Raw genomic sequence first — 12,701 nt, forward strand, 5'->3', positions numbered from 1 at the left:
ACTCCATACTGTTTTGATGACTATAGCTTTATAGTTAACTTGAAATCAGGAAATACAATGCCTCTTGCTTTTGTTCTTTTTTAGGATTTCTTTGGCTATTTGGGGTCTTTTGTGATTCCATATAAATTTTAGGGAAGTTTTTTTCTACTTCTGTAAAAAATGCCTGGGGAATCTTGATAGGGATTGCATCAAATCTATAGATAGCTTTTGGTAGTATTGACATTTTAACATTAATTCTTAAAATCCACGACCACAGGATCCCTTTCCATTTATTTGTGTTGTTCTTTGATTTCATTCATCAGTGTCTTATAGTTTTCAGAGTAGAGATCTTTCATCTTGTTAGTTATATTTATTCCGAAGTGTTTTATTGTTTTTGATGCTATTGTAAATGGGATTGATTCCCTTGTTTCTTTTTCAGAAAATTTGTTGTTAGTGTATAGAAACACTACTGATTTTTGTATGTTAATTTTATATCCTGTAACTTACTGAATTCATGGATTAGATCTAACAGTTTTTTGGTTGAGTCTTTAGGATTTTCTATAAAGTTATGTCATCTGCAAACAGAGACAGTTTTACTTCTTTTCTTTCCAACTCTGATACATTTTCTTTTCTTTTCTTTCCTGATTGCTCTAGCTAGGACTTCCATTACTATATTGAAAAAGAGTGGTACGAGTGGGTGCCATTGTCTTGTTCCTGATCTTAGAGGAAAAGCTTTCAACCTTTCTCCATTGAGTATGATGTTAGCTATGCTTGCCTTTAGTATGTTGAGATATGTTCCTTAATTGTGCCTAATTTGTTACGAGTTTTTAATCATGAATGGATGTTGAATTTTGTCAAATGCTTCTCCTGTGTCAGTTAGATGATCAGATGATTTTTTTTTTCATTCTACTCATGTGATGTATCATACTGATTGATTTGTATTATGTTGAGCCATCCTTGGATCCCCAGGATGAATCTCACTTGAGCATTGTGAATGATCCTTTCTAATGTGCTGCTGAATTTGGTTTGCTAGTGCTTTCTTGAGAATTTTTCCATCTTATATTCATTAGGGATACTGGCCTGTAGTTTTCTTTTCTAGTGGTGTCATTTTCTGGTTTTGGTATCAGGATTATGCTGGCCTCACAAAATGAGTTTGGGAGTGTTCCATCCTCTGATTTTTTGGAAGAGTTTAAGGATTGGTGTTAATTCTTTAAAAGTTTGGTAAAATTTGCCAGTGAAGCCAGTGAAGCCATCTCATCCTTAGCTTTTCTTCATTGGGGGATTTTTGATTACTGATCCAGTATCCGTACTAATAATTGTTCTATTTAGATTTTCTATTTCTTTGTTATTCAGTCTTGGTAAGTTGTATTTCTAAGAATTTTTTCCTTTTCATCTAGATTGTCCAGTTTGTTGGTATATAGTTGTTCATAGTAAATATGGGCTCATTCCGATGTCTGTTATGTGATAATACCTGAATTCTCATAAGACATGATTAGTTGAAAAATAGGACTTTCACAGTATGTTCATAGAATTTTTCTCTTAGACTCCAACTAATTCTTTAACTCTAAAGATGATTGAACCTAATCATTTATACCTTTTAGCACTAGGGTCAGGTTATAGAAGACTTCAGTGCGTTCAAAATCAAATCAAGTTTTACTTTTCCCTTGCATTTAAAAAATCTTCACGTTTGCTTTCCTTTCAGCTAGTAAGAACAAAGCTTTTGTGGTATTATGTGGCATTCAACAAAATGAATCAGCATTTAAAAACTTACATGGCATTACTGTTATGATATAAAACACAATTCCTTCTTGTCTTCTGAGAATCTCCAGAAGAAATCCGTTGAGAACTAATGGTCAAGTCGTTTCACGTTGCGCTATAAATAAGTCTATAAAAAATATTTCTGGATTTTTAATCTCTTGGCCAGTCCTGATGTTTTTCAATCAGAATTCAGCTCAAAAAGAATATAATTGTGGCAGAGTGAATAGGTTTTGTGTGGCAGGCTTGTTAAACCTGCTGAAACTTAATAGTGCTTAGAAAACACAGAAATTCTTAATATCCAAACATCTAATTGGAGTTGCATATGTTAATACAGACCGTTTTAATTCAACATACACCCCCACTCACATACTGTCTTCCTCCTTCTAACTACCCTCATATAAAACTACAACTGTGGGATTTTAAAGAGGGAAAGGAAGTCATAGGTGAAGACAGCTGGATCATGAGCCTGTCCTTTGTGACTTTATATTTGCATTCTTTTGCTACTGAGGAAAGATGAAGCAGGCACATTTCAAAAGAACAGCTGACACTGCCCATACAGAGTCCGTAATTACGTCAGTCACTCTACTTCTTTGGAGTTTGTGGCTCTTCCTTTACATGGATGTGGCAGAGGTCCAGTTTGTAGGGGTGGCCAAGAAGTGGGTAAGTGGAGATTGGGAACATGCCAAGCCTATACTAAAGCGGGTCCTCATTCAGTCTCTCCCAGCCCTCTGTTTTCTCCTTGAGCTGTGTTAGCCAGTTGATCCTTATTTGATTGAAGAAGGGTTACTTTTAACTCACACCATTGGGTTTGGTTGTGAACAGTGAGAACTGTATTGTCTTTAAATCTGACAAGGCTGCTTAGCGCAGGCCTGTTTACTACAGTGTTTGGAGAGTTAACCGTGCATTTTAGGATTGTGGGGAAGGAAATGGCTGTTTAAATCTTTCGTTGATAACACCAACTGCCATTGCCTAGAAAGGAAGATCTAGGAGATTTTATTATTATTTTTTTTAAGCTTGTGTTTAATTTGTTTGGCAAATGCATGTTTCCTTTTGAGACATAAGGAAACCTTAACCTAGAAAAGGGTATTTACTGGCTCTGTAGGTAGGGAACATCAGCTGGTCTTTTGAAATGTAGAAACTTTAAGGTTTTGTTTCATTTTTGTTTGGTTGGTTCGGGAGGTCGGTAGAGAAGCCTTTTAAGGCATAAAGGATGAAGATAAAACTTCCAAATGTTTTGCAACAAATTAGCTGTAGTCTGATGTTCGGAATGAGATGGGAGACTGTTCAGTGTTGACATAATATACACTGAAGAGCCACTCATGTCTAGATGTTCCAGATGGTCAGCGCCTGTGTCAGAATCATTTGAACTGTTTGACTATTTTGTGGGCCCTGCCTAATGAAGAAACTTAAAGGAAGTTGGGTACTGTCTGGCAACAATAGCCTCTTCATTTCAGAAACATTTGTGGGCATATGAAAACATACAGAAGCTTCCATTTTCTGATCCTTTCTGCATGGCATTACAGTGTTACTGAGATTGGGGTCTTTGAGTGGTCTCAGTTATCTAAATCAGTGTTCGTCAGAGTGCAGCGTGAGCTCCCAGTAACACTTTGTTTCCAGTATGATTTGTGAATCATGAAATCAGATAAGGGGATTGTGCCTTTTTTTTCATTAATGAAATAGAATAAAATGAAATGCAGTTTTGTTATTGGTTCTGCAAACAAGCAGCTTTAGCATGAGATAGGAGCTTCTTAGAAATACAGAATCTCAGGCCCTGCTCAGACCTACCCCGCCAGAGTATGCATGATCTTCATTGTAACAAAATCCCAGCATTAATGTTTATAATACATTGAAATAGAAAATAGTAAAGTTGATGACAGACAAAAGCCACATTCATTGAATTATTGTTTCAATTTATGTATGTTCATGTATACACCAGCTTGCACCTTAAAATGTATTTCTCTGGGTCGTGATTAAAAAAGTTTGAACATCCACTGTTTCAATGTGGATAATGACGTCCTATCTTTGGTTGTGGTCGTATTAACTACAAGAGAGATTTCTTTGCTTTGCATTGACACCATTCCTGAAGTTTCTTTTCTTTTTTCTTCAGTGTCTCAGTTCTTCCGACTCACTCTTCTCTAATTAGTATCTCTTCCCTCTCTGTTCCCTGCTTTGTTTCTTCTGTGCACCAATCCTGAGAATTGTGCTCAGTGTTGTGAAAACCTTTTACCCAAGTTTCCGTTTGTGAAACTCAATCCACTGGCAGACGAAAGCTAATCACTTAGCAGGAATTTTTATTTTTAAGGTGTTTTTAGCCCCAAAGTTAAAGAAGAAAATATCCAGGTTTTGCCAGTGTGCTTTCCTTCTCAATCTGTGTCTCACCTCCACATGTCATATGCTACAGCAACATTTGGTTTTGGATACAATTAAATCAGCCCATCTTCTTTGTGTGCAAGTATGCATAGCATGTCTGAAATGGCTGTGAACAGAATATTAATAAGAAATATGTGTACCATGAAGTCTGACTTTGCATCCCCAGTTGTATTTAAAATAAGCAATTGTGGCTGTCATTTCCGGTATTCCAACCTAGCCCAAAGCAGGCCAGGTGGAAGAAGCCAACCTCTATCACTATTAAGAGAAATGCTCACTTTTGGGAATGCAACCCTACATGGAAATAAATCATACTACTTTTATTTAGTGTTTATTCCTTTGGCCAGCAATACACAGTTCAACATACTTTACATAAGTAGCTTGGAAAAGACTTGCTTTCTCTCCGTGGCTCTGAGGCTGCAACCGATGAAGAGCGAATAATGCTTATCAAACTTTTTATTGTGTTCTCTCTAGCTGATTTTAAACATTTTGTGTCCTACAACCACACATCTGTTGCTACTGATCCCACCCTTTTCTCCATTTGATTATTCCATTTAACCTGTACTTTGTTTTAAGGGCCTCTGAAGTGAAGTTTATTTTATTTTACTTTAGAAACCCTACAGGGGGACTCCAGAAAAGGGGGAGAAATAGACCATTTGAAATTGCTAATCCTATGAAAATTAAGGGACTTGTTATTTCACGTCATTCTGTTTATTGGTTATATCAGACTCGTTAGTATCTACAGTAGAATTGCAAGTGATTACTTATTTTTTCAGTTATTTTATCCATACTCTATAACAGTATGATATACATGTATTTGTTAATGTGAAATGAGTTTTCCTCTAATTTTTTGTGCATTTTCCCCCCTTTTCCATGAAGGCCTTATCTGTTTGGAGCGGGGTGTTTTTCCATAAAAGCTCCATGGTGAGTCCCAGTTCAGTCCCGCATGCCTAATTCATTTGCTGTACTCTCAGAAAGTAACTCTGTTTTGTACTTTTGTTTTCAGTTGCATGGCCTGATCTCAGATAGATGCACCAGATTACTGAATAATTTGTAGAATGGGACATGAATGTTGATATTTAAGCTTTAAAAGAGCAGGTTTTTTGGTTTCACTTCATTTCTTGAAGAGTCAGGTAAAAAAGAAATCACAGATTAATATTTAAAAACAAGAAGTTAGAAGGATTCTCTCATAATGCTAGCGTGTAAGACAAGGCTAACACCCAAATTTAAAGCTTTGAGTATGATAGTGAGAGAAGCTCCCTACACATTGTGCTGAACATTCAAAGATATGATTTATTTTGAAATATAAATATATTTAAGGTCTACTAAAAATACCCTATAAATTTTTACTGCATTTTATTTGGTACCAAAGGAATAGAGTTAGTTCTGTTTTGAAGAGTTTAGGTATTTAAAGATCTACATGATGAGGAAATTTGTGTTTCACATAAGAACTCCTGAATAATTTATTATTTTGAGTTATTGACACCTGTTCACCATAACTTATTTATTTAGTAAATTCTTATATTACAATGCATAAAATACAATTTTGTCAGTCTTAGACATGATGGTCGTGGAAAAGAAATAGAGCATATTTAATACTTTTATGTAAAGATGTGAAGTAGAATGTATTTAGGAGCTGGTATGTTTAACATATGTCTAAGAGTCAGGTCTCCAGAATCAGACCATCAAGGTCCTAAACCCCAGTTCACACACTCCCTCCCTATATGATCTTGTGTAATTTTCTAAACCCTTTCTGCTTCTTGGTTTCCTTATCTATTAGATGGAGTTACCAGTAGCACCTACGGCGTAGGTTCATTGTGAGGATGAAATGAACTGACAATATAGTGCTTAGAACAGTGCCTGGCACATAGTAAGAGCTCAGTAAATATTAGATGCTTCTGCTATTACTCTTTTAAGGGAAAAATACCATTTTTGAAAAGAAGCTTCTTTAAATGAGATCTTTTCTTTCTTTTTTTTTTTTACTTTTAAGAGTTAAGTGAGCCAAAAGGAAATTTGGGGGAATGTAAAGTATATCAATTTTATAAATGTAGTCAGAATACTTAAAAGAGTTCTGCACATGTGTGTGTGTAGTTCTCATAAGTGCTACTGGGAATTGTTCATACTGTCCCATTATCCTAGAAAAAAAAACCTTCCAACCGTTTTTCTCCTAGACAAAAAGAAACTGAAATAGTTCTTGAAGGTACACTATAATTTGATGCAAACTAATTTCAGTGGTCATCTGCCACAGGAACATCTGAAAATTTCATTATCATATAAGAATAGGGCGACCAATCATAAAAACCTCCTCCTTGAAACTAGCCTCAAAATTAGGACACAGATTGTGAAACTATTCTAAAGAAATTCAGGGTATAAATGAGGAAAAGTTCCACGCAAGTCAATCTTTATTCTTTTTGTTAACCAGGTTTCTTCCCCAAACAAACAAGATACATGGATCTTACTCAGAGGCTTAGATGAGCAGTCAGTTTTTAAATGCCAGATTCAACATCCGACAAAATTTCTTTGTAGACTAAACTTAGAATTATATTCCATCTTAGGATAAATTTCTCATTCTCTGAGTACAAAGGGAAGAGTTTTAGTATGTTAATAGAGATTGAAGTTTTAGCATAGAAGTAAAGATGGAGTAACAAATGTTGTATGTTAAATCAGAAAACTCCATTCCTTCAACAGCTTATGTGCTCCTCAAATTTAAGCAGAAGCACTTGTCAGCCAGAAATGATTTGAGGTTGAAACAAGATTAAAAGAGCCAGATTAAAGAAAGGGATATATGAACTACAGTAGACTTTTACATCATTGCCTGTCTTTTAGGAGACTGCTTTGTGGTCTGTTCGAAGCCATCGTTAGCTCGCAAGAAACTCGTTTTTAGTCACTTACACTAGCCTACAAGATCCTCCTTTAAAATACGTGCCTTTACTAGTGGTGCATGTTTTTCCCATTAAGATCTTAATGAAACCTCAAATTAGGGCAGCAAAATGGATATAAATTTGACAACTTCTCCTAGCCTGTTTATAAGAGCTTCTTTGTTTTAACAGTTTTTGCTGTTTTTCCATGATATTTAGCATTCAACCTGAGAATGTTTTTATTCACCCTTGCGAAATAAAACATTATGCCAAATAAATATGTTTATAGTATTTCCAGTTGCAGGGTTATATTTGTATTTTGGAAGAATATGACATTTTTACAGTTCCTCTTCAAATGTAATGGACATTGCATACAATTTTTTTTTTATTACTTTCAAGTTACAACCTTTGTATTTAGCTAAGATTTTGCTTTTGGTAGATCACAGTTTCGACTAATTCTTCATTCTTTGATAAACTAGTTTGTTTAAATTCATGCAGTTGCAGTGAGTCAGTTTAAAATAATGTCTTTCCTTTTGATAACAAAATAAGCTTGTTGGAAAGTTATTCAGACCGTCTTCGACATTGTAGCCATTTTATACACTCTGGGGATTATGCCTCCTCCAGGATATTTGAGTTTGAATGACTGTTTAAAATATTGTAATAGAATCACGCATATAATACTTTTTTAATATAGAAATTTTAAGAGAAATAGCCATTGTGAATTTTTTAAGATTGATTTTGCTTTCAGTATTACAAATAAGTAATAAGTATTTATTGAGCTCCCAATGTACATGTAGTATTATGTTTAAACTGCTGTTATTTTTTAATTGCTTATCAAAAGAAAAAATATATACATAATAGTGTAGACAAAAGTAGCCCATTTGAATATATCCCATGCTTATAACCTGTGTTTGTATTACATAAGGTTAATCTTAAATAAGAATTAAAACTTACATTTCAAGTTATAATTAAAGTTTTAATTAGTGCTGAGACCATTCAGTTTATATGTAAATAGTTCATTTAAACTAATCTTGTTCTTTTGAGAATATTTAAAATATTATAAATTCATTTTTGAAAGAAAAGATTTATATAAAGAGGAGAATCTTCTTATTTGTAAAGTTTATATAAATCTGTTAGGTCTTTAAGAATAATTTGTGATAGAATAATTTTAGGTATATTATTAATATCTTTATTTAAAATAAAATACTTTCAGTTTCCCTCTTAGTTCTTCTCTTAGAAAAATAAAGTTGAGAGTGAGAGAAAACTTCTAAATTCCTTTTAAAAGCTCAATCACAGTGAGGAATATCAAGAAAAGATTTTTTTTCTTATACACAAAGATATTACACCACTTGTAATTCTTACAGCAATATGGTGTCTAACATTTAAAGTGGAAAATGAAAGAAACGCTGCTTCTATCTCAGTTTAGCTCTTTCCATGCTTGTGTCCTTCTAAACAAGGCAATGGACCTCATTGCTGCTTTTCATGCCTTGCACAGATACCCCACTCACGTCCTATTCTGTGGGACATAGTAGATTTACCCAGATGGACATAATTTTTCTGTAATTTTAAAGCAGATATTATTAGAGTTTTGCTTTTTTTCCTCTTTGCAGTAGGGTGGAGAGAAAAAAAGGCAAGAGAAATTCAATATGTTAATCTGACTGGATTACATAATACAGTAAAAGCCAATGGTTAACTTCAATAGTCTTTGTAAGTATTTTGAAAGACGTCATAATGTTAACATCCCCAGAACTTCTGATGGCAGTGAAAATGATTCTCATGCTATAGTTAGATGATTAAGTCTCCCAAAAGGAGTGAAAAAGAGTGAAACTCCTGAGTTTTAATTTAGTACCTTATTTTTTTTTTTTAAAGATTTTATTTATTCATTTGAGACACAGAGATAGAGAGAGAGAGGGCACGAGCAGGGGGAGGGGGAGAGGCAGAGGGAGACGGAGAAGCAGGCTCCCCGCTGAGCCAGGAGCCGGATGTGGGGCTTGATCCCAGGACCCTGGGATCATCCTGGGATCATGCACTACCGGAGCCGAAGGCAGACGCTTAACCATCTGAGCCACCCAGGCGCCCCTGTTTTGTTTTTATTTGTTTGTTTGTTTCTTTGTATGTTTGTTTTACTTTTTATTATGTAGTTCTCTTGTATCAAGTTTAGTAAATATGATATTTTATGATTATTATTTTGCCCGATAGGGTGAAAGTTGAATTCATTCCATTTTTCTTTTACACACTGCTCATAAGTTAAGCCAAATTTTACTTTTCCTTTTTGAACATGAGGCTATTTATTAAATGATGGGCTCAGGGGGGTAAGAAGCAGAAGTTCCCAGTAGAAAGGAGTCCATCAGCTCCATCAGTTTGTTTTGTTCTTCTTGAAAACCATGATCAACACAATTGAATTCCTGGGCTCCATATACATTGAAATTTTATTTTTTACATCAGACTATTTAATAAATTAATAAATGCGGGAAGGCCTCCAAACACCCAGAGGTATTCTTTTTTAAACTTGCAAATGTTTTGTAATGGGATTTATTAAGCCCCTTTTGGAGGATAAAGGGAGATATTGAGAGGAAGAAAGAAAAAAAAAAGGTAGTTTTGGAATGCTTTCCTAAAATGATTGGGTCACCGGTATAGAAGTGAACATGATTTACAAGGCTAGTACTTTTATCTTTTGTTCCTTCCACATATGTATCATTTTTCAGTGTTTTATTTTTCTGCCAACAAAAGGTTATTTTGCAATAGAAATATTCTGAGTCATTTTGGAAAAGTTCAATTCTGCCTCCATTCCAAATTCCTCGTTAGTCTTTTTAAAACTTAGGATAAAGGGCAAAGTGAGTCAAAGTGAAATTTTTCTCCCCTTGGGTAGAAATACTTAATTAGTAGTAATCTTTTCTTTAGATTATTTCTCCTTTTAATTTTTCTGAAAGTCTTCTAGACACATATCTTTATACTCTGTTTTGTGAAAAGTCATTCCAAATGTAGATTGATGGTAGAAATGACTTGCTAGGAATATGTTCACATATTCTCCCTCCCCGGTACACAGCACTGCACCATGTAGGAGATAAGTTATTCTCAGGGATGAAAACTCTTTTGGTGGGGGGTGGGGAGAGAGGGAGAGAGGGGGAGAGAGAATCCTAAGCAGGCTCCATGCCCAGCACAGAGCCGATGTGGGGCTCGATCTCATATCCCTGAGATCATAACCTGAGCTGAAATCAAGAGTAGGACGCTTAACCGACTAAGCTACCCAGGCGCTTAAGGGATGAAAACCTTTTAAATCACTTACTAAGCACAAACTTGTATTAATGTGATTCATTGAGGCCCCATCAGAGGAAAAAGAAGAAATAATGTATAAAAATGAAAATGATCATTCTTTACATAATTTTAAGCATACTTTTATCATAAGATACTTATTCTCTGCAGGAGATAATGAGTCTGCGTAAAATAATACTGTGTTGATGCTTTTTTTTTTTTAAGATTTTATTTATTTATTTGACAGAGAGAGACACAGTGAGAGAGGGAACACAAGTAGGGGGAGAGGGGGAGGGAGAAGCAGGCTCTCCGCCGAGCAGGGAGCCTGATGCGGGGCTCGATCCCAGGACCCTGGGATCATGACCTGAGCCGAAGGCAGTCGCTCAACCGACTGAGCCACCAAGGCGCCCGTGTTGATGCTTTTTAGTTGTGTGTTCAGAAGCTGAGTTATGTGTCATGTTATGGAAGTGTAAGAGGTTTTAGCTTTTGACATTGACTGATTAGACTGGAAGCTAATAAACACAGAATATATTTTTGCATGGTCAAAGACTAAATTGGTTTCTTACCATATTTCTACTCTTTATTACTGTGTTATCAAGGTAACTATCTTGCCTGATAGCAACTGTTTTTCAAGTCTGTTCAGGAGGCACACTGTATGTGCCATAGTCTCTCGGAAGAAGTGTCATACCCACTTGTTTTCTCTCTTGTTGCTTACCACATGCCTTAAAAAAACAAAAACAAAAATAGCATTCAGTAATTTGCAAAGAGCTTTGAATTTGTCCCTGTGAAGCTTATTTGTACATTGTAGTATTATTGTTCCCTGATGGTGATTCTAGTAAAAACATATAGTTACATAATTGGAAACACCTTTCAACAAATTCTAGAATGGCTTTTTCTCTCCTTCTCTCTCCAACTCCCCAAACTCCTAAGTGTTAAAAATGACCAAAGGAACTAAAAGATGATAGTTATAGGAACTTACTAGCTCAGTGATAGCAGTTCAGTGATAGAAATAAAGGCTTTGAAGGAGAATTTACACTCGAAGGTATTACAACGTAGAGCATCATAACCGGGAAGGATAATCTGATGGCGAGGAAAGGTGTGTGTTTGTTCTGGGGTAGGTGGGGTCAGGGTGGGGGAGTCTTCTTCCCTGTTGGTAGGTTATTGTAGTTGTGGCAGATGCAACCAGGAAGATGTGAAACTATTTGTAGAACCGGATTCATTTCCTCACAGAATCTTTTTTCTAAAAACTACGTCTTTATTCCCTGTCAGTGGAAGTCTGACTGTGACTGGTGTTGATATGTTAGGCAGGGGTGTGGTTTTTATGAGTAATGATGTGAAGTGGTTAAGAAATGTTAATGATGGAAAGAAGAGGCCTTTTCATATATGGCAATGTGCATTACCATAGATTTGGCACAAAGGGAGAGCCAAAAAGACCAATCACAGTGGCCTCTGACCCGAACTTTTTGCTTTCCCAAGCAGGAAGATGTCAGAGCAGAAGGCTGGGGAAATAAAGTATGTGGAAGACTATTTCAGGTGTCATAAGGACCTGGAAACTGAGATTACCAAAGCATAGTTTGATGCTTTGGAAAATTAGGTGAAGGCGGTGTGCCATACAGAAGACAGTTAACCCTATTGAGTACCATGAATATGGGAAGGCACTGCCTTGATTGCTTTATGCACTTTCCCAATACAGTGGTTCTTAAACCTGAGCATGTACCAGAATCTCCTGGAGGGTTAAAAAAAAAAAAAATTACTTAAACTAAAACAAAGCACAGATTATTAGGCCCCGCCCCCAGAGTTTGGGGTGCGGCTTGATGAGTATTTGTCTATCTAAGAAGTTCTCAGGTGATACTTCTAGCCAGGGAGCACACTTAGAGAACAAATAACAAATAATAACAAATATAACAAAAACAAATAACAAATAATGCTTAAAATAACCCCATGAAGTAGGCATTACTATTTTTATTTTACATATTAGCAGTCTGAGCTTTGAGAAGTTAAATAAGTCACACAGCTAAGAAGTGGCAGCATGGAGGTTTCTTCCTGGCTCCCAAACCCAATCTTTCTCCACCTAATCATACTTTATTATCAGATAAAGAGATAAAGGACAGTGAACAAAAGAAGGTAGAAATAATGTCATTTGACATTGGGGACTGACTAGCAGAGTAGGAACATCAGAGCTCTGGTGTCCAGAGGGGCTGTGATCTCGACCAGGATGCAGTGAGGCTGTTTTCTGGTGTGTGAACTACTACCATTTATCTGAGGTGGTCAGCAGAATTGCCAGTGAGCACTGGGGAAGCCTTTGCCAAATCAAAAGAGAAGAGAAATAATAGAATTTCACAGAAGATGAAAGGTTGATATTAGAAGTTCATGGTATAAAAGCTAATTTGGAGAAAACAAACAGGAAAGCAGATACTTTTTTATGGGAGTTACATCAGTGACTTAAGGCATCCTCAAACGTGTGAAGAACAGAACAGAAATAGACAC

The 12,701-nt window shown here is 35.8% G+C and overlaps 1 protein-coding gene across 10 annotated transcripts in view; it reads left to right on the forward strand.

The window, feature by feature from the left end:
• Positions 1–12,701, forward strand: part of BCAS3 (BCAS3 microtubule associated cell migration factor) — a 598,224-nt gene that overhangs the window by 276,217 nt on the left and 309,306 nt on the right. For 7 of the 10 annotated variants that reach the window (XM_035026671.1, XM_035026672.1, XM_035026670.1 and 4 more), the window contains exon 17: positions 4,984–5,028. The exons of the other annotated variants lie outside the window; for them this stretch is intronic. In XM_035026671.1, the coding sequence (XP_034882562.1) occupies positions 4,984–5,028 (45 nt within the window). The remainder of the gene's footprint in view (positions 1–4,983; positions 5,029–12,701) is intronic. 10 annotated transcript variants of the gene reach the window in all.

Source organism: Mirounga leonina, unplaced genomic scaffold, assembly GCF_011800145.1.
Source record: "Mirounga leonina isolate KUSES-001 unplaced genomic scaffold, KU_Mleo_1.0 Mir_200, whole genome shotgun sequence".
NCBI classification, from domain to species: Eukaryota; Metazoa; Chordata; class Mammalia; order Carnivora; family Phocidae; genus Mirounga; species Mirounga leonina.